The following is a 21,914-nucleotide window of genomic DNA, read 5'->3' on the forward strand; positions in this document are numbered from 1 at the left end:
ACAACCCCCTTTCTTGACAGCCACTGCTTTGAAATTCTTACAGGGGTCTGCCTTCTAAGGAGCTGAGATAGGGAAGCATGCTTACTCAACAGTCCTGCAGAGTGGGATCTGCAGAAGCAGGATCCTTCATAGGAGCACCCAGATGTTGCTCTAGGTTCTTTGTGGGTGAATAGTTTTATCACATTTTTTATGGTCTTCTGGAATCCTATACATATTAGTTCTTTACAGGCAAAATCAACTCTTACAGAAAAAGACACAATGCTATGGTAAAGTCCATTCTCCAGTGACTAGAGTCTAGAAAGTCTATCAGTACAACAGAAGATACATCTGGTGACATATTGGAACAAATCTGTATTTTCCACTTGCCAAAGTTATAAAACTCACCTTTAAATTTATAAAGAGTCCCAAGGGCATCTGTCGTTCTCCAAGTCAGACTGAATACAGCATGCTACAAAAGAAACATGGTGTGCTATCTCATAAATACCTTACTCTTTCCTTTGTTGCTTCTTAATGCTTCACTCCTCTCATAATAAGAAAAAAAAAGCTAAACAACTTTTTCAAGTTTAAAGCAAGTGGGTGTTCTTTTCAACTGGAAACCTTGAACAGTGGCTGTCCTGGTTTCAGCTGGGGTAGAGTTAATTTTCTTCTTAGTAGCTGGTATGGTGCTGTGTTTTGGATTTAGGATGAGAATAATGTTGATAACACACTGATGTTTTAGTTGTTGCTGAGTAGTGTTTATACTAGTCAAGGACTTTTCAGCTTCCCATGCTCTGCCAGGTGCACAAGAAGCTGGGAGGGGGCACAGCCAGGACAGCTGATCCCAACTGACTAAAGGGCTGTTCCATACCATATGATGTCAGGCTCAGCATATCAAGCTGGGGAAAGAAGAAGGAAGGGGGGGGGGACGTTCAGAGTGATGGCATTTGTCTTCCCAAGTAACAGTTAACGTGTGATGGAGGCCTGCTTTCCTGGGGATGGCTGCCAATGGGAAGTAGTGAATGAATTCCTTGCTTTGCTTTGCTTGTATGCATGGCTTTTGCTTTACCTATTAAACTGTCTTTATCTCAACCCACGAGTTTTCTCACTTTTACTCTACTGACTCTCTCCCCCATCCCACTGGGGGCGAGTGAGCGAGTGTCTATGTGGGGCTTTGTTGCCGGCTGGGGTTAAACTATGACAGTGGCAAAAAATCCTTCAAGGAGATATGGAAGATACGGAAGTAACCTATGTTTCCAAACAAAATATTTATTTCCAGAAGACATAGCCCATGTGAGGCTGTAGATCTTTCAACAGTTAATGCCCTTCTTGGGCTACTGCACACCAAAACCTGTGACTTTTCAGTGCTAGTAAGACCTTCCTTGGTATTTCTACATATTGATGTATAGCAATGATGCTTGCATGCAACAGATGACTCAAGGAAACATCTGAAAAGTTTACTATACCATTTTAATAAAAAATTATTTTCCTTTAGGAAAAGTGATATATTAAATATAAGTTTTAAATTATACGTGCTTTCAACCCCATAATGTGCAAATCTGCAGATAGGTATAGTGGGAATACGTTATCAAGAAGCAATGACATTACATTACACAATGAAGAAATTGAATGTCTCTTCTTTCAAGCAATTTGAATGCACTTGCATTTCTATAACAAGCCATTGTTTTTTTATAAAAAGAACCAAAATAGTTGATTTCTGAAGGACAAGGAAGTAAATTTAAGGTAATAGCTATAATGTGTCAGGAAGTGCAGTCAAGGTCATTGAATACTGAAAGCTGTGACCATTTGTTGATTGATCTACTAATTCCAGCTGAGAGGACTATGAAAATGTAGGTCTCAGTCCTGAGGAAATATCATCTGTGATTGACAGAGAAGTATTTTTTCCCACTAGAAAGAATCAGGCTTCCTTGGGGACAGACTAGCTCTTTGCTTTTCCTCACTATGCTGGATTTCAGATGGGAGAATCTAAATGAAGAAGGACACCTGGTAGAGGTTTGAAACAGTGACTTGGTAGATAGAGAATTGTAGGCTTGAAAGATAATTGAGTTTGACTTCTACCACATAACAGCAACTCACAGCCATTAGGTTTCTTTCTTATTTAAGCAAGGCTTATCAATTCCCACTAAGCTTCATTCACAGGTTTGAGAAACCTGACTCAATCCTTGTAAAATGGATAATATCAAAAAAATTTCCAGAAGTTCCCTTTGTTAAATAATGCAAGACCTGAACAACAGCATAAAGAGCATCATATTCACATTAAATGAGTTTTATTATTTCAAACATACATATAAACATGTAGGAATGCCTGTGCCTTGCTGTTTATGAGAAAGTTCAACATACATTTGATTTAAAACCTAGATCAATTGAGTTTTTCATACTTTCCATAATTTTTATCATTTAAGTATACCTAAAAGAGAGCTTTTTAGTATACATAAACCAAACCATGCACTCCGTATAGAAATGTCTGCTTATGTTCCCCAAATTGCTATGACTTCCCTCAAAAGATTGTTTTAAAGTTCTTTTTGGCTAAAGATTGGGAGAAACTCCACCAGAAAGACAACATGGCTTAAGACCACACATTATCAGCGTAGCATGGGATTGCTAGCATGAAATCTCTGTGTCTGCTGATGTGACTCCTTCCCTTTGCAGTTACTGCAGTTCTGTTAGATCTAGATGTGTAAGACCACAAAGCTGTCATCCATGATGCCTGGAGTTCTTTCTTCTCGTATTGGTTTTCTTGCTGTATCTCTGGGTACATCAGCTGTCTTTTACTATTTCTTCATTTGCATCTTTTTTCTGTCTTGAATTTCTGCCTAAAATGTCAAAGCAAATATTTGATGAAAACAAACAAACAAATAAAAACCAAAAGGAAAAGAAATGAGGTATCTTCGTGATCATACCTGACTACGCACCTAAAATTTTTCAAGAAGTAGAAGGAAATTGTGGCAGTACAGAAGGACCTGCACAGGCCCTTTCCACATGAGAAAGCACTGTTATGCAGCTATCAAGTCCAAGTACCTGATAATAGCACCCTTTGTGACACACGGAGAAGGGAACTGCACGAAGTGTTCCTTGAAAAGGAACATAGACGCTACTCTGTTTTGAAAAAGCAAACTTCTCCTCTTGCTGTTGTACCTACTGACTATCCTGATATTCTGTAGAGAGGTAAGACAGGGTACACGATGGCTGCTGTTGCTCCTCTCTCATGTTGGCACATTATCATGTTGTGCTGGTGTCACTCCAGTAGTTTGCATTAATCAGTAAAGCAGGGTTGGTGTTCCTGTATGTCAGCAACTGCAAATGTCAAACAAAACATTAAATGTTTTGACTGTCGTTTTTTCCAGTGGAGGCCCGAGTGTGATCTTTGGGAATTATTTTAATATATAACATTAGGACCCAGTCACTTTTCTTCAGTTCTTCAAGGTTGTTTTGTGGTTATTCCAGCTAGTTCCCCATTGCAATAGGTTGAACTACCTCACCCTTGCTCCACAAGATATGTCAGTGTACTGCAAAACTGCATCCCATCACAAAACCTTTTTTCCTTACAGAAAAGCTATAAGGACTAGTTTCCGCCAAACTACTCAGTACAAGGTTGATAACAAGCTTTAAATGAGGTAGTGTGGACACTGGAAGGGATCTAGCTGTGACCACTAATAGCAAAGCAGGTTCTGACCTGTGCACGTCTTTACCATACTTCAGCATGCTTCCTATTCCATTTAAAATCTTCTTTTCCACAGCTGCTATGAGCATAGACCCATGTATTTTGCAGCAGAATCCTAAATAGGGTTTGTGAAGAACAGTTTGGTCACATGAATCTTTGTTTCTGCCCCTTAAAACTCACCTCTGATGACATGAAAGAAAAAATTAAATATGCATTACTTATTTTTTAGTGTTGTTAACCCTATTATCACTTCCTACAAAGATGTCACAATAATCAGATAGCTGAAGCTAAAACCTAGGCACTTTGCAAAATACTCCAAAGCAGTTATTAAAAAATACTTTAAAAGAAGTACTTACTTTTTTAGCCAACATTTTTAATATATTCTAGTTGCCAAAGATATAGCCTTAAATTTAAATTCCATGTGATTTCTTTTTGGTAAAAATAAAAAACAAAAGGGATAAAACACAATCTCGGTTATATGATTGCTTCCCTTTAATAACCTTCAACACCTACAGATGCTGTAACTGGAACCCTGGTACTTCATTTCCAAACTACAGACTTCTTCCTTTTGAACTAAAAGGTCCTTTGGCAGTGAGCTGTAGCTGGACCTGTACATCCTTTCTGAACTGAAAAAAATCACTAGACACATAACCAGCCCTATCCTCAGCGACAGAAACCCCTCAGTCCTTAATATACCCATGTATAAAAGGCTGGGTTTACAACAAGCCGGGAGATGCCTGGGCCCAACCTCCTTGCAACAAAATGATTAATAACTCCACTTGACTAAATCTTCTTTCTTAAATACCTCTGTCACATGAATATTCAGCAGATTTAAGTAAAAGATAAGTTTTAAGTGGTAACACAACAACAGACTCTTTGATCTAGACTGACAAAACTAAAATTTTGAATTAGAATATTTTTAATATAACGAAAAAAATATTTGACTAATTTTTTTCTTGCTTGACAGAAACGTTCCTCCTTCCCTTTAAAGTAAATGGGTTAGACACCAAGCCAAACATTTTTTCCAATATGGAATTACAAGACTAGATGAAACAAGGTTTCATAATTGCAGCTGTTTTTACCCTGAAACCCTGGGGCTGTTACTTGGCATGTTAAACAAAAAAAAAAAAAAAAAAGCCACCTAGTGGTGCTTTTGTGGGACCAAACCAGCACGACTATATACATCAAGTACCGCAGAAACCAGTGAATTGACTGTCTCTAGTGTTCCTTCATAAAACCAAAGGAGTATGCCACAGTGGAAGTTGCTGGATTCCTCTAATGAACCACCAACTCTTTCATTTTGTTGCACAGCATCCAGAGACCAAGACGTAACTTTTGAGCATGTCCCGTTGTAATGCTCTGCAGCCTTGCAAGACATCTCTTTTCCCTCTGTCACCAGTAGGCAGCAGGAGTAATGCAAATGGGAAATGAGGGAATGGTGTGTGGAACAGGAAAAGTGTCATCTCAGAAAAAGCATCATGTATTACAAAAACAATATCTGAGACTTTCAATTTAACAGAGGAAATATAGACATATCACCACCCCACATGAGCTCTAATGTGTCATTCTTCACTATACTGAAATCCCAGTCTGGTACTGCATACTGCAGACACTCACTTCACTCTTGCCTACCAGACCCAGTGTGAACCATACACAAGCTAGTTACATGATCTCGCAGTTTATCCGTTGTATGCAGATGAAAGGTACATCTATTCTTATGCTCTCCTTTAACCAGACTCAAGGATGAAGATAAGTTCACAGTTTGTTTGCTTTCTATCTATAAATGTAAAACATCATGTCAACCTCCGTCTAATAAGCTAAAGGACCAAGCATATATATCAGCTAGAATATCCTTTCCACCAGTACACAATCAAATACTTTTTATAATTTCTTCTATTTTACATAAAATGATCACAAATCGCAGTGGCTTTCCATCTCCACAATCATGAAACATCTTTTGATTAGCGTTACATTTGCTTATGTGAATATATGGATGTGTGTGAGTGTGCACACGTGTGCATATGGAGGAAGAGAAAAGTTGAACAACACATTCTCATATTTAAAAATGTGAATGTTAAATCCCATCTGAATGAAGCATATTGCCCCAGAAAAGGACAGACTGGCTTGAAAGGAAAGTGCAACAATAAAACAAAATAGTCTAAAGCATAACTTTGAATCAGTTAATATGGTGGCACTTTTACATCTGAGTTTGCATTTAATAAAATCAGATTCTTTACTGAAAAGGGCGAAATATTTGTCTTATTTTTGTATAAAACTTTGGGGAAAAAAAGAAATGGGAATTCTTACACTGTGAGAAGAATGTTTCACAATTTTTTATCATATGATAAAAAGTCAAGGTCTTTTGGACTCTTAATTAAAGAATTATCTTAAGGAGCTTTTTTTCTTCTTAAGCTATCAACAGATATTTATGATTTCATTTAAGTTATTCTCCAAGTACTGGTTTGGTGGTAAAAGCTACGTTAATATGTCTGCTTTCACAGATATACACATTTGAAAACAGATGATCTAAATGAAGGTGGTATTCCTTCAGGCAGGCTGTTTGCATTTATCAACATCACTCCAATACTTCCAGTGTGTTTTAACACTTCCTCAGGTGCCAGTTGCAGTTTGCCATTTATACTGAGGAACAGAAGGTGTAAAATGGTGAAAGCAGAAGACAACAGCATTCCCTGGCATCTGACGCTCTTAACAGGGACATTTTTCAGCATTCTGTATTCATTTTGAATAATCGTTTGGAAAAGGGATAGAGAAAAAAAAAAAGTGAGGTTACTTTGGTTTGACTTTCAATTAATCACAGCATGAACTGAAAGTTTTACCTTCTGGATCATGTTCTCTCTTCCCAGCCCTTTGGATTCACTGAATGCCCTGCCTGGGAATTGAACAGATCAGTTGCTACCTCATGCTGTTGTATATGTACACATGTATGTGTACATGTATGTATATTACCAACATATATGTACATATGCATAAATAACTTCCCGATTTACTGAAGAACATATCTCTCTTTTTCTCAAAACAATGAATAAACACAAAATTATACCCTGTATTGTGTAACCTTTTGTATTACATCCATCATTTAGTATATACCACACTTTGTGCCCTAAATAGTGCCTGAGAGTCTCTCTTTCTTCTTAGCTGATCTAAGAGGAAGATGGGAATAACATTTATACATTTTTGCTATTATTTTGTCTGTACAGGATGATTACAAAATTGTGCTTTTCCAGGAAATTTGGGAAAGAATAACACTCACATTTTCATTCAAGTAACACTTTAAAAGTGACACATCTTATTCACGAATGGGCAACTAATAGTCACGTACTAGACAGAAAATGGAGTTCAGTCAGAGGTTTAGGGCCATACAGTCTATCTGCTATAAAAGAACAATCTTTCTGGCTTGGGCCAGATGCTAGTAGTCTAGCTTTTTTTGTAATAGTCTTCCACTCATTAAGAAAATATCTAATTAGGCCCAAGACTTAATGTAATGGTTTCTCAAATGTTTTCAATGAAAAAAAAAATAATCCAGCAAAGCAAATATCTAAAGTAGCACTTAAAAATAAATTAAACTTTATTTTCCACTCTCTCATGCTTTTCAAATACTTATTATCCAGATAAATGTGTTCTTAGCTTTTACTGGAGGTATACTACAGAGTTTCAACTTCTTGCAACGATATAACAATGTTCCAGGGGTCTGCCAACATAATAAGCTGATTGATTTGAAGATTTCTATTTTTAAAGTTCCACTGCATTCCCATTAGAAGTTAAAAATTCTGTGGAATAAATAAATAAAAAAAAAACAACCACAAAAATAAGTGATAGAAGGCTATCTAGAGAAAGATGTATTTTTTTCTGAACTCAACAGCTGCCGATAAAGTATTTTCTAGCACTGTACTCCAGATAAACTATATTCTAGCACTTCTCTGTGCAAGTAAGTAACAAGTCCCAGATGTCCTTTGCAGGCAAAAGAAGAAGGCATTCATGCAGGGCAGCAAAATTTTGAAAGACCTTAAAATAAGAAAGAGTGGACAAAGAGGGACAAATATTCCCTACAGTAAAATTCTGCAAACTACACCCAGTAACATTTCTGCAGTTGCACAGTTTCTTGAGAAGAAAGGTATGCTTGACAATTAGGTTAAGATAGGTGATTCTGGGTGGTTGCTTTTATCTCTCCTTTCATATCCCAAGCAGGAAAACTCTCAGTATATTTTAGGACATTCAGTATATTTTACTAGACATGTCAGGTATGGGATGAAATCCTACCCCAGCTGAAGTGAATGGGACCTGTTGAATGCATACAGCAAGATACCTACATAGCTGGTATTCCTACCTACCTAACAAAGTTAGCTCTGTACCTCATGCATTGAGAGTCTCTCATGCTTTATGACCCAGGAGACAGGGATGCACATCAGCTTGATTTATGGTATTAAACAAGGTAGAGTGATGGGTGGTGCAGAGAAAAGGTGACCAGGTTTATGGCTGTGCTGCAACTGGCAGCCCACATTCAAGGGAAATCATTAGAAGAAAATCATCCCAGTGCTATATCCCTTCTTCTGCTCATGGTCTGTTACCCTTCTAGGGCCTTCTCTGAGGTGTCTCACAGCTTGGGATAGAAAAAAGTCAGGAAATATGCTTCCCATTCCTATTGTTTTCAAACACAGGGGCAAAATATGACAGGCTTTGTTGAGCAATTTGCTTGTGGGAGTTTTGCTCAATTGAGGATTCAGAAGTTGCCTTGTGGTTTGGCTGGCTAGTTTGGAGAGAACCAACCAATATTCAAAAATTATTTAAAAACATGTGTGACCTTGTCTGCACCATCTGGTCAGTTCAGCAGGAGCCCTATGTGAACCACTTAAAGAAAACTGGTTTACAACACGGCCTTTTCTCTTCCCATAATATCTCAGCCTATGACAGACCTAAAGTTGAACAATGACCCGTGATTTGTTTTTTCTCCCCACATTTATGTGCTTTTTTTTTTCCCCAGTAGAATTGATAGTATAAGAAAAGAAAGAGTACAACCCTCTAATTCAAACTAGAGTATGTGATTTCAAAATAAAAATATCTACTTACTTAAATGGTAAATTGTGATAGATGTTCAGGTATCTACCTAAGTTCAGACATACCACAATTTATATGAAACACAGGCAAAATCAAGCTCCTAAGAAAAGGATGTAAACGAAAACAAAATGGACAAAGCTTTATGAGATTAATTAAATGAATGAAATACCTCCGCTCTTTTAGAGGAGTTGCATTGAAGTAACTGTCCTTCACTGCAGGTAGTACATTGCTCTTGAAAATTAAATGCTATATTCTGAATTGTTCTGCAAGACTGCAGAATTTGCCATACAAAATGCATGTAGAAAATATCCCTAAATGCTTACCCACCTCTTCCTTTTGTCAGACAAATATTCCCCATCTTTGCTGAGCTAAAAGCAAAAAGGGGGGGCGGGGGGGAGGAGGAGAAAATAAAAGAAAAAAATAAAGTATTGTCAGTATGCTATGATGCAATAGAATGTTTTCAGAAAACGTGCCTGACTTCACAGGACCTCACTAATAATGGTCTACACAACTGGTGGCTTTCTATAAATCCCCAAATACTGTTCTTGTCTTTCAAGGACATCTCACTTGCAGATGTGAAGAGCACTGGTAAAAGTGCTCTTGTATTGAACCACCTTCAGAAGACTAATCATATATCTCTTTCATTTAAGTGAAAGACCTTAATTCAAAAGCAAAATACTGACACTTAATTGTTATCTGTCCATATGGGCAATATAAGAACATTTAATCCAATGTATAATTATGCTAAATGGCATATATGCACATCTGCATGCCTTGTGCTGCTTACTCTCTGCTTTTCGTGGTTTGCATTGGTGAGATTTGCAAACTATTTTATTGAAAAATTAATGAAGATATAATGATTTCACTTATGTGATCCAGTCTGTTCCCAAAGTACAACCTACTGCCAGTTTTAGGGCATAGACATTCTCCTGAGCTAGGCTCTGGGGTCATGTAACATCGAGATTTTCTCCTGCATGGATGCTACTTAAGTCAGACAGCTGAGCACCTGAGTATGCATAAGCACATTAACAGACAGTAAAGCCACAGCAGAAAATGTGAAAGGCTGGATAGAAAATATCTTACTACCAACTGTTGAATTTATAACAGTAAATTATGGATATGTGCATACTTTTCATTGCTTTTGAGCTCAGGTGGATAGATGGCAAATCATTCTTGTGCAAGCCAGAAAAAGAAAAGAAAAAAAAAAAGAAAAAAAACCCCACACAACCATCCCTTCCTCACCCAAGCAATTTAGTGTACAACATCCTACTTATACTGTACTCATTAGGCCTCTCTTTTCATAAAAAATGTCCTTTCAGTGACTTAGGCTGGTCTCTCCTCAACAACCAGTATTAATTTTAACTCTTCATCGTGCTTTCTAACTGCTAAATATTCAGACATTTGGATTACTGGCGCATGGTTACTCTACTGTCTGTGTAATCATATCATGTGGTTTTCTGTGGTAGAAGGTTTATTGGTATTTTAGAGGCAGTAATATGTAAGTGGAATTGCATGGGGTCGATCTATTTTTCTTCTTCTTTATACCAATTTTATACTGGGTGATGCCACTGATTACAAGCATACCAGTGTATCAGAAAAGATCAATAGTTGCAAGATATGTCTTTTTGATGGGATGCTTCATTTGAGCATTCACTTGAGGGCTGAGTCGATCATCTGTATTAGTGATAGTTCTACGTGTATGTCCAACTACGGAATTTATGATTTCATATTTTGGAGGACGGATATGTTCTATTAATAATCACGATTGTAATTACATATTAGCCCTTCAGGATATAAACTGAAACACCTGCACTGAATGTGGAAGGGCAGTAAGTTCAGGGTAAGAAGAAAAACAGAGAAGTGGACAGTGCTGGATGACTGAGACATTTAATTATTTTCTTTTTATACTGTGAGCAACTGTAACTGTTTACAATCTTACCTGAAGTTCAATGGTGTTTTTCTAAGGAAATTTCCACATTTGTTAAGAATTGCATCATGTTGGCATTGAAATGTTCCCTCCCCGTATAATTCCTTTCCCTCTCCCCAATTCTCCTCCCCATCACTATCCCTGTCCAGCAACTTCTTTCTCATAATCTCTCCACTTCCCACTGGATCCTAAAAGACATATTGGTAAATCCATTCCCTCAAGAATATGGGAGCCCAGAGCTTTTACGGCATGGGGAAAGCTGGAAACAGACCTAGTGCCTCTGTGCCACCAGTGCTGGAAGCGCATCTCCGCAGATGTTGCAGCCGTAGCATGCCAGCGTATTACAGCATCCACATTATGAACAGACAGCAGGACAGCACAATCTGCTCTCATCTAGACTCCACCAGACTGAAATCTGAGGTCTGGAGTAGAAGGTTGGTATGAGAGCAGCTCATACGGGGTTTAATAGCCTCAGTGTAGGCAAGAACACATATTCTGAAGAACTGAGAGGCAGAAGTATTAGAGAAACAGGCAACAAACTCCAGCCAGCTTCCAGCTGAACCTAATTCCTATTGGCTGACAGAGAGTCATGATTTTGTGCACAATATTTCTGTATTACATCTATACTTAAAAGATTCCTCAAGGCTGTTGCTTTCATATACGGAGAACAGATATTACGGTAAAGGACAGGGCTTCTTGTACCTTTGCAGCGGCAAGGAGTTGCTGTTCCTAACCCTGAGATGCCAGTGCACTTGGAGCCATCTCTCCCTCTCAGATAATCCCCTTCTTTCTAAGATGAAACTTCCTTCACTCATTTCAACAAATGTTGTGGAAGAAACAATTGCACAATAGCATTTGTCTCAATGCTGTTTCCCCTGTGGTTTTAAGTCTAAGGATCTTTGGTCATCTGTAGACTCTAACATGTTACTGACACCTTAGGAAAAAAAATAAATCTACTATTCATGTCAAAAGACAATATATAGGGAACCAAAACAGGCTGGAAAAGTTCTAAGATTTCGCAAGTCAAGGAAAAACAGTGTACCACAACTAGTCCACTGCAGTGAAATGGTTAACTGTACCTCCGTGACACCCTTCTCTCCTAGGAAACTCCCAAAAAAGGGGATAAAACCCAGTCTTCTACACTTGTGTAGCCTCACTGGTAAAAACACATGTGTTTTGCATATGTGTGTCACACACAACCTAGGCATTCGGTATGCGTGGCCCTGATCTGGTGAAGTCTGACACAGAGATACCCTTTTTCATGCAAGTATTGTCATTGACTTCAAAGGGACTATTTCCAGGAGTAAACTTAGTCATGTGTGTGACGACAGGATCAGGGAGCTAATATGAGCATGTGTCCCCGTTTACTCTACAAAATAGACACACACTGCTCCTTTTGCTGTCATCTCCTGTGGTGGAGACCTCATTCTGCAACAGACTGAAGTGTGATATACTGGCAGGTGGTCTTTATTAGAAAGGTCATTGACATTGTCAAGCATCTTTTGAAAGGTGACATTGCACCTAGAAGGTTATCAGGCCAGAGCCATGAAGTCTACAACAATTTCTCTGACAATATTGTAAACAGGTAATATGTCTGACCCCTTTTTAGACTTAACAAAACACAAGAGATTAAAGTTCTTCTGTGCCTCTTTCACCCCTCTGTCATCCATGTATAGACTTCCCCTAAGCTTTGTCCTGAAGTACCCTGCAGAAGTAGTGAAGTTGTGAAAGAGCTACTTTAATTATAAGTACCACAGTAATGAATTCAAGTACACTCATTTATCATAAAGGGCTTCCCCATCTGTCTCTAAAGTATGCTCAAAAATGCTGTGTATTTGATAACATGAAGGTTGAGAATTTAACACATTTTAGTTTTAAACACTCCATTTTGGTTAGCTTTTTGTAAGATTGTACAACTGCACTTTGACTGAAAGAGCAGATTGGGGGGGGGGGGGTGCATGTGCGCGTGCGTGTGTGTGGTCTCTTCCTAATTTATTTGCACTTCAACCCATTGGGATCAAGCTGCAATCCCTGTAGGCAAAAGAAGATTAGGGAAAGCGACTGACTGTTTTTTCCCAGACACAGAAGGGAAAGCGACTTCTCAAGTACCGCAAGTTTTTCTGGCCACTGTACAAATTGTTCCTGAGTATGGAGAGTTTCCAAAAGACCTAATTAGCAACTCGCTGCAAACATTTCTTTGCATTAGCTAATGATCCGGCTACACTTGTAAGCAAACAGTACCAACATATCCAATCAATGCAGAAAAACCAACAGAATGCCTATTAAACATCTGGATGTAATTTTCTAGTTAGACTTAGAACAAAATGAAAACATATGCAGGTTTCTTTGATCTATGCCTCAACAAAGAAATTGTCGATAAAAAAACACACTGGCCAGTCAATGTGTCATTTTCATAAAGCCTGGTCATTTCTCTTCAAATGTTCCCAGTTTAATTTTGTTGGTTTCCTGCAATCTCTAATTTTACCATATTGTGTGAAACCACAAGGGATTCTTTGGATCTGATTTTATTTGAGGTTTTACTGCTGCACGATCTGCTACTGACTTTTTTTTTTAATTCAACTCGGGGAATTTTTAAGGGTGAAAGAATGGGGGAAGGGAATACAGACATGATGGTAAAATGACCTAGTGCAACTTTTTGAACATTCTTGCCTACAAGGAAAGCTACTAATTAAAAACAAATCAAATTACAAAGAGGGTATGCAATGGCTATTAGCCAAAAGATAGCGAATAATTAGAAATGTAATTGCTTTACCCTGCTCACATCATTTGCACTTCATAAATAAAGAAATATTTTAAAAGTAATGTTGTTTTGCACGCCCTCATAATAATTATTATTCTTGCAGCTGTATAGGTAGTCACTGCTATACCACAAGCACAGTATGACTCAGATACTATTCTTTTCTCTATTCCACCTGTGCTGTCCTGCCATTAAAAAAAAAAATAGAATAACCCCCTCCCCCATGTACATAATTTTTAAATGTACTCTCTGTTTCTCTTTCAGTTGAAAATCCAATGATCTCTCAATATAAAACTTTGAAAGCATAAAATCTATTGAATTCTATAATTACTTCCTCCACTGATTTGCTCTCACTACATAGGTAGTAGAACAGTGGGATAAATCACAAATTTGCTAAATTGTTTCCCGCCCACCTGCAGCAAACTCCTAGTGATTAACATCATCAACATTTTTACTATATGTGCCAGTTTGTGGGAAGTTAAAAAATATTGCTTGTAAATAGTACTGTTAACAGTAAAGGAAAAAAATATAAACAGTGTGGTAAACAGAACATCATACAATACGTCATTTCCCTAAAGAACAGATGCTACATCTGAAACCCTTTCAGTATATTCAAACTACATTTTGGACCCAATACTGCTTTTTTCGACAAAAAGCTCCAACTGCTTCCAGTGTGAGTTTTCAGTACACAGTCAATGCAGGACTAGGCCCTTTTCTATACAAGGTGGGAACACTACATTAAAATGCTTACAGTGAAAGCCAATTGATTTCAAACAGCAGAGTCAAATGGACGATTTAACAGAATGGTTTGGGAGGGGGGTTAATACTGAAGGTAATCTTTTTATTCTATTTTTAAAACACATGACAAAGGTTTAAACACAATTATTTTTAATCCAGTTTGATAATTGTGTAGAGTATGTACACTATTGTGGCATAACGATCTGGTATAAAATACCACCTTGAGTGGAATACAGCTCTTTGCAACATGCTTAGCCATATTTTGACCTGTCTTTTAGTGGTGTAAATAGTGACTATTGCCATGGAATGAGGATGTTCAGTTTTCTGGGATTAATCCAGATTTTTACCCATCTAACAAAAAGGAAATTTTTATGCTCTAATCAGCCAATGATGATGCATTATAAATTAATTAAATATCAGATCATGTTTGTTATTGTTCACACTATGTAATGTCAGTGGCTTTCATTTAAAAAAAAAAAATCATCACATTTGATTCTGCTACTGCTTTTACAGCTTTTCTACCTCGATTATAATGGAGAAGATTCAAAATGCCCTTAAGTGTCTGATTCCAGAATCTAAGTAGGTTAAAAGCACTTGTTAAAAAAAATCAAGAAAATAGAGCTTTTCAGTTTCTGTTAAAACATGCCTTGGACATTTTAATGATGACAAATAAATGTTACAAGACATTTCAACTTTCATGTAGGCAAGCAATTAAAAAAAAAAAGCTTTTGTTTATGTTCCAAAACATAGTGTTGTTTTAATGTCGTATCTGTTAATATCTCATTAACAACTTGTGCTAGCAGGTTAAGCAAAGTACAACCAAAGTTAGGTAAGTGTTACGTTATTACAGACTCCATAGCTACTAGGTACACACACAAAGTATATAATAATAGCTTGCATTTTTATGGCATCTTTCATCTGAAGATCTAAGTACTTTACAGGCATTAATTAATTAAGCTTTCTAATGCCATAAACAGAGCAGTGAGTTGGCTTGTCCAAGACTACAAGGGAAGAGCTGGGAACAGAATGCAAGATTTTTAGCTTTACTTATGCACGCGGAACACCAGAGAAGTTTACATTCCCGTCCTGGGAACCACAATCTATCAAAGGTCACTATCAACGGTATTTTGCCTCATGTCTTAAAAAACATTAAAAGTCCTCCCATTTATTTATGTATTCACAAAGGCGTATGCACATATATATTGTATTTATCAATAAGAACACACACATACATATGTATAGGTGCAGACACCTACAGGTACAGACACTATTACATGTACGCATATACACGCACACAGACACATGCACAGAGACATACATGCATCTGTTTTCAGTGTCAAAACTCTGTAGTCCCTGAATGAAGTCCAAACTTCACTGCAGAAGACTGAGGGAGTATAATTTTCTTTTCCTTTGGTAGTTTTATGTAAAACTGGGAATAATATCGCATGGAAATGAGCACTCTGAATGAGTAAAGCTGTATCTTGATATTGCAACACATCAAATTTCATATCAAATTTTAAACATAGACTCCTCTTTAGGATACAAGACGAAGCGTAACACAATTCTAAATAAGTGTATCTAGTAAACATTAATGGGGAATTGTGAGAAAATGCAAATTATAAAATTACGCTTACTGTGGTTGAATGATGCGATACAACGTTTTAAGGCCTCTTTTTAGGTAGTATACAGGTGTACTGACAGCATAAATATGTCTTAAGGCATTGTTTTAAGTCTGAAGGTATCAGTATTTCACACTTTATCGTGTAATTGTGCTGTGGATTAGGTGGTTGTTAATAGAGGATATGTTTTGAAGTTTACTTCGCACTGCAAGCTGTGTCACCATTTGTCATCTCAGCAGTCACGCACAGGGTGTGGAATTTGTTTGACCTTCATCTACCTCAAGCAGGCCTATAAACCATTTACAACAGCAAAGCTCCTGAAGGCTTTCCTCGAGCAGACCCGTCTTATAAAAAAGTCCATTTTCCCCAAAGGACAACGTCCGTCTGATCAGAGGGTCACTCCAATCAACGTTTCAGCCGGTGTATGTGAGTGACGCGAAGGAGCGTGAGCTTTCGCCCTTCTTTACGGTGTTTTCTGTACAGCTGAGAGCACTGCAGCAGGTGCTACAGCACGCACCGGTACCATCATACAAACCAGGCGGGGGATCGGTGCAGTACCCGCCCGCCCGAGGCACAAGGCGGGTTCTGGGGACAGGGAAGCTTGGCCTCTGCCCTGCGCGCCCTGGGCCAGGTTCCGCCTGGCCACCGGCCCGGCTGCGGGGCCGGCTCCTTCACACGGCCGGGTTCTGCATCCCTCTGGTTAACTGCAGGAGATGGCGGACGCCCACCTGCGCGCTGCGAATACCCGCCAGCACCCGCACGCATCGCGGGCAGAGGCTCCCCGCCGGAGGGCGAGCCGCCCGCCCGCCCGCCGAGCCCCGCCGGACAGAAGCCTCTGGCGGGCCGCAGGCGCAGAGCCGCGGCCGAGGCCGCTCCGAACCGCGCACTGCCCGGCACCAGCCGCCCTAACGGCCGTGGGGAACAAACGCGGCCCGCGCGGGGAAGCGGCGTGGGCTGGGGGGCGGGGCGGCCCCGCCCCGCTGCGTAGCCGCCGGCCCCGGCGGCGGGCACGCGCAGGCGCCGCGCCACGGCTCGCCGGCAGCCCCGCCGCCCCGCCCCTCCGCCCGCCGGCCCCACGTTACTTTGATTGACGGCTCAGCCTCCCCGCTCTCCTTCCCACCGACCTTCCCCTCCTCCCCGCCGCTCCGCGCGCTCCGCGCCCTCCCATTGGCCGGCCGGGAGCGCTCCCGCCGCTCCGCCAGAAACGCTTCCCACCGAAAGGCTGAGAGGCGGCGGGACTCGGGCGCTCGCCATTGGTCCGCGGCGCCGGGCTACGTCACAACCCCACGTTGGCGCCGGGGAGGGCGATTGGGCGGCGGCGGCGGCGCCCCCCCGCCCCGCGCGGCGGCGTGGGCGGGGCCGGGCGCCTGGTTAGCTGGCGGAGTGTGAAACCGCGTGCTAATGTAAGCGGCGCGGGCGAGCACGGAGCGTCCCGCTCGGCCCGGGCCGCGCACCCGTCCCGCCGCGCGCCTCCCGCCGGGCCGCCCCTGCTGCCCCGCGCCCTCAGCCGGCGCGGAGGGGAGGGAAGGGGAAGGGGAAGGGGAAAGGAGGCCGGCGGCGTTTCCGGCCGCTCGGGTCCGGATCTTTCCGCCGGGGAGAACTTTATCCCGGGTCGGCGAGGAGCGGTGGGGCAGCGCAGAGGAGGGGGAGGAGGAGGAGGAGGAGGAGGATGCTGCTGCCGCCGCCGCCGCCGCCGCCGCCGCGATGTGCCACGATCGGGGGGCTCCGGTGAGGCGCGCAGCTCCCCGATGCGCGCCCGCCCAGAGGAGGCTGCAGCGGTGCTGTTGCACGAAGGAGCTTTCCGTCTGATTTAGCCCCGTTACGGACGCTGTTATCTTTTATTTTTTTCTTTCTTCTTTTCCGCCCCCGCCCCCCTCCCCGACGGAGCGGGCTGCTTGGCCGGTCGGGCCAACGGGCATTTTGAGGGGTTTTGTTTTCCTTTTGTCCTAGGGACCTCTCTGCAACTAACGGAAGAGTCTCTGCTGCGTGTGTGGTTCCCCCTCCTCTGCCCTCCTGCGTTTCGTGCATGTGCTACTGGAGCTGCTCCGATCGGGGCCGGCTGTGCAGAGCCCCCCCCGCCCCCTTCCTCCTCCTCCTCCTCCCGCCTTCCTCCCTTGTTCATCGCTCCGTGTCTTGCCGGTGACCTGGCCCCTCCGCCGAGGCCCGGGAGCAGCGCGGCCCTCCCTGGAGACTTTCTCTCGCCCTCCCGGCTTGCGACGGTCCCGCCGCTGACACCGCGTCCCGCTTCCTCCGGCTGGATTTTCCCCTCTTGGCAAGAGGCAGAAGTGGGGAGAGGAGTCGCCTGCGCCCGGGCTTTCCGGCCTTACAATTGCATCGGCAACTTGCGAGCCCGAAAGGGGGATTATCTGCTCCCGCGGCGGGGCGGCCGCGGCCCCCCCCGCCCCCCCCCCCCGTCGGGTCCCGTCCCATCCCGCCGCGCCCGGGCGCCGTGGGCGCCGCCCGCCGGCCGGAGCAGCGCCGGTGACCGTCCCGAGGGCGGCCCGTCCGCCTCCCCCCGGCACCCCCAGCCCTCCCCGGAACAACAGCAACAAAGGACGCCGCGGCCGGAGGATGTCCCCGCGGCGAGGGCACTGAGCGGCGCCTCGCCCCGCTGCTGCCCGCGGCGGCGGAGGGAGGGCGGGCGGCCGGCGGCCGTCGCCGCTCCTGCCCCCTCGGCGCCCCGGGTGTGAAGCCGGGGCAGGGCGGGGGGCTCGCCGCGAGAACCGCGCTGCGAGGGAGCCCCGCCGCGCCCGCAGCCATGTTCCCCCAGAGCCGGCACCCCGTAAGTACGGCCCGGGCCGCCGCTCCGCGGGGGTGGGGGCGCGGGGCTGGCCGGGGAGCGGGGCGGGGGCTGGGCAGTCCGGGCGGCGCCCGGCTGCCGGCGCTGCCCCGCCGGGGCGCACCCCCGGCTCCCCCGCCCTGCTGAGGTGGGGGCGGGCGCCCCCCCAAGTTTGTCCCTTTCCGGGAGCAGCGGCGCATCCCTCCTGCCGGCGCGGCCGGGGAGGGGACGCCCCCCTCTTCCTTCCCCTCCCCCCCCCCCCCGACCCCTTTTGTTTCGTGGGCAACTTATTTGCCTCGGGAATGACGGCGGGGGGTCGCCGCCGGGCCGGGCAGCATCCCCCTCCCCGCCGAGCGCGGCGCCCGGGCCGGGGCCGGCCGTGCCCCCGCGGCGGGGGTCGGCGGGGAGGAGCCGGCACGCCCCGCTTTCGGGTAGACGGCGGCGGCAGGAGCGGGTGGGTCGGGGCCGGAGCGGCTCCCGGAGCGCGGTTCGCCTCGCCCCCCCGCAGATGAGGGACGGGAAGGTGGGTAACAAGTGCGCAGCGCCCCGGGGCGGTGGCGGGCGGGGCGGGCTCTCCCTCCCCGTTTCCCTCCATCCCTCCGGCCCGGCCCGGCCGTGGCGGGCAGCGCCGCGCCCCCTCCCCGCGGGGCGGCCGCGCTGTGTCTGAACGTGCCTCTTTCTCCCGTGCCGGCCGCCGCCACGCCAGACCCCGCACCAGGCTGCGGGCCAGCCTTTCAAATTCACCATCCCGGAGTCGCTGGACCGCATCAAGGAGGAGTTCCAGTTCCTCCAGGCGCAGTACCACAGGTGAGCGCCGGCGGGCCGCCTCGGGGCCGGGGGTCGTTGCCCCGTCCCCGGCCGGGCGCGGGGGGCTGCACTGAACGGCCACGTCCAGGCGGTGGCGTGCGGCGTCGCTGCTGAGCCCCGCCGCCGGACGCGGCCTCCCCGCCGCCGCCGGCCTCTGCCGCCCGGTTTGGTACGGGGCGGCGCGGGGAGCCCCGGTCCCCGGCGCTGGCGGGGGGTGCCGGGAGGGCGGGGCGCGCAGGAGGAGGCAGCCCTGCCCTGCCCTCCCCTGCCCTGCGCGGGTCCTCCTGCCGGTGTGCTGCCCGGGCACCTGCGACAGGGTGGTTATGTCGAAGCTGGAGCGGTTCGGCGTTTGTATGCGTTTAAAAAAATACATATATTTGTTAGGGATCCTTACGTGGAGGACTTTTTTTTTTTTTTTAAGTATATCGAGAGAAGACCTGCGCTAATTCTGTGGCACAGAGCATTAAGGAGGCTAATTCTCATGTTTGCTCATTTGTGTGTGGTGTTAATGCAAAGATTAATAAAATGCCAGCGTGCGGTGCTTAAAGAGCCAGGAAGGATTGTTACAGCACACGAGTGCTGGAGTACTAACACAAAGTTGACGTGAATCTAGTGAAGCTGTGGTGTGCGTTTCTGATTGCTGTGCTGTCCTTCAGACGTTCTTGTTGCGTTTGTGCTTGCTGCTGAGGTCCCCACAGAGATTTACGGTACGGGTTCTTGTGTATGCAGGGCAATTGGCCTTAAGGGGCATTAATCTTTCTTAATTTTGTACTTACGTGCACCTGCAAGATCTGGATGGCTTTGGAGGTTTCCCAGTTAGAAATCACTTGGTTTTGGTTAGGCTTCTTCTTTCTTACCTATGATACTGTAGTCTTATCTAAAATCGTTAACTTGTTTAAGCCGTTTATTACTTTAGAAATGCAGTGTAAACTATAAACATTCGGTATCACAGCAGTAAGTGAAAAATGCTGGCTTAAGCACTAGCTGTTCCCTAGGATGCTTACTAGTGTCATTAAAAAAAAAAAAATCAGTTTGCCAGAGAACAAAGGGAATATTGAAGCATTTGCCCTCAGTGAAAGTAGTCAGAATTAGACCGTTGTTAGTCATGAGATATGCAAGTGCCAAATGCAACTTCTTTTCATTTATGAAAACAAAAATAGAAAACAAACTTGCTGGTAAATGATAGTCAAAATTACCGATTTTTTCAGGCTGTGGGCAAGTTGTAATTGTAAGCGTGAGTGGTGTTACTTGGCGGTAATTTAGTAAATCTTGTCTAGAAAGAAATACCCCTGTTTTACTGCCGAGAAGTGTTTTGGAAAAATTCAGATCCTGTTATAGCTTGAAAGTTGTAGCACTTCCTGGCAGCTCTTTGTCAAAGGATGAAGATTGGATATGCTTGGGTTCTGGAGGCAGTTTGGGTCTCATACAGCACCCATGAAATAACTTTTAAATTTCCTGTTCAGCCTTTGTATTTAAAGTATGAATTAAGTCTTTCTGTGTTGTATGTTACTTTGAGTTTTTTTTTCTTAATTAGCTGCTTCTGTCAAAATACAAATAAAGTGGGTAGATGTCAAAGCGAATGACATAACAGTTACATTAAAGTGTGATCTATTTTGTAGCCTTAAATTGGAATGTGAGAAACTGGCAAGCGAAAAGACAGAAATGCAGAGGCACTATGTGATGGTAAGTATATTTGGTTTTTCTTTATTTCAGTAAATATCTCCCAATGCAACGTAAGCCAGCATAAGAAAATAATGTATGCTCCTTTATTTGCAGTATTATGAAATGTCGTATGGATTAAACATTGAAATGCACAAACAGGTAAGGCATTTATTTTCTAAACGACAAAATCTGCAGTCTGTCTAGTGCATTTAAATGTAGCTGTTCTGTTTGTGTTCGGATGACTGTATCGTGTGTCTGAATCAATAGGCTGATTTGTAGCCATGATTAGTAAACCTTTGCCTACCTGCTGTCAAATGAGGTACAGATTAGATTGAGCAACAAGGCTTTCTTGGTAGTGGTCCTGAAAGACATTGGCAAAAATAGGAAAGGTCTTGAGTCTATGGCTTCAAAAATATAATTCAGTGCTTTACGTGGTTTTCTTTTGTTGGTGGTAGAGCCTTTGAAATGTAGAACTGGTCTTATGCGTGTGTAGCATGTGTAGTGATAGCTGCTCAAATCCTTGCTGTTTAAAGGTATGAAAAGATTAGTGACTTGGAAAGCTCTAGTTATGGCTATGAGTTTGCAAGTTCCCATAAAATTCACACTTATGGCCACTATAATGGTGAATAAAAAGAGTATTGAACTGGAACAAGACACTAAGGACCTCATAAGAGAAGAAAAGCTAAATGATTGCTCAGCCCAGAGGACCCTCAATTGAGTAGTCATTGTCTGCCAAATAAAGCATTAATGGCAGGGTGTAAGTATTCTGTAGATATGCTGACATTCACTTTTTCATCAAGATGCTGGTACAATAAGTCTTTCAGAAATCGATGGCCTCTTAAAAAAAATTATCATTAGATGAAGTTGCACAGTTGGACACATTTCAAAGTGCA

General features: G+C 43.7%; 1 protein-coding gene across 6 annotated transcripts in view; it reads left to right on the forward strand.

Moving 5' to 3' along the window:
* Positions 1 to 18,207: 18,207 nt before the first annotated feature.
* LOC104013345 (TLE family member 1, transcriptional corepressor) overlaps positions 18,208 to 21,914 on the forward strand; it is an 80,785-nt gene continuing 77,078 nt past the window's right edge. For 3 of the 6 annotated variants that reach the window (XM_087741447.1, XM_087741451.1, XM_087741450.1), the window contains exons 1-4: positions 18,208 to 18,555; positions 19,259 to 19,359; positions 20,979 to 21,042; positions 21,136 to 21,180. In XM_087741447.1, coding sequence (XP_087597573.1) covers positions 18,532 to 18,555; positions 19,259 to 19,359; positions 20,979 to 21,042; positions 21,136 to 21,180 — 234 coding nt within the window. In that variant the 5' untranslated portion in view covers positions 18,208 to 18,531. Of the gene's footprint in view, positions 18,556 to 18,872; positions 19,076 to 19,258; positions 19,360 to 19,881; positions 20,067 to 20,978; positions 21,043 to 21,135; positions 21,181 to 21,914 lie in introns of those variants that run through there. The other 3 variants (XM_087741449.1, XM_087741448.1, XM_087741452.1) reach the window with 3 other exon arrangements.

This window comes from Nipponia nippon, unplaced genomic scaffold (assembly GCF_047370975.1).
Source record: "Nipponia nippon isolate SJK-2023a ecotype South Korea unplaced genomic scaffold, ASM4737097v1 scaffold_8, whole genome shotgun sequence".
Classification (NCBI taxonomy): Eukaryota; Metazoa; Chordata; class Aves; order Pelecaniformes; family Threskiornithidae; genus Nipponia; species Nipponia nippon.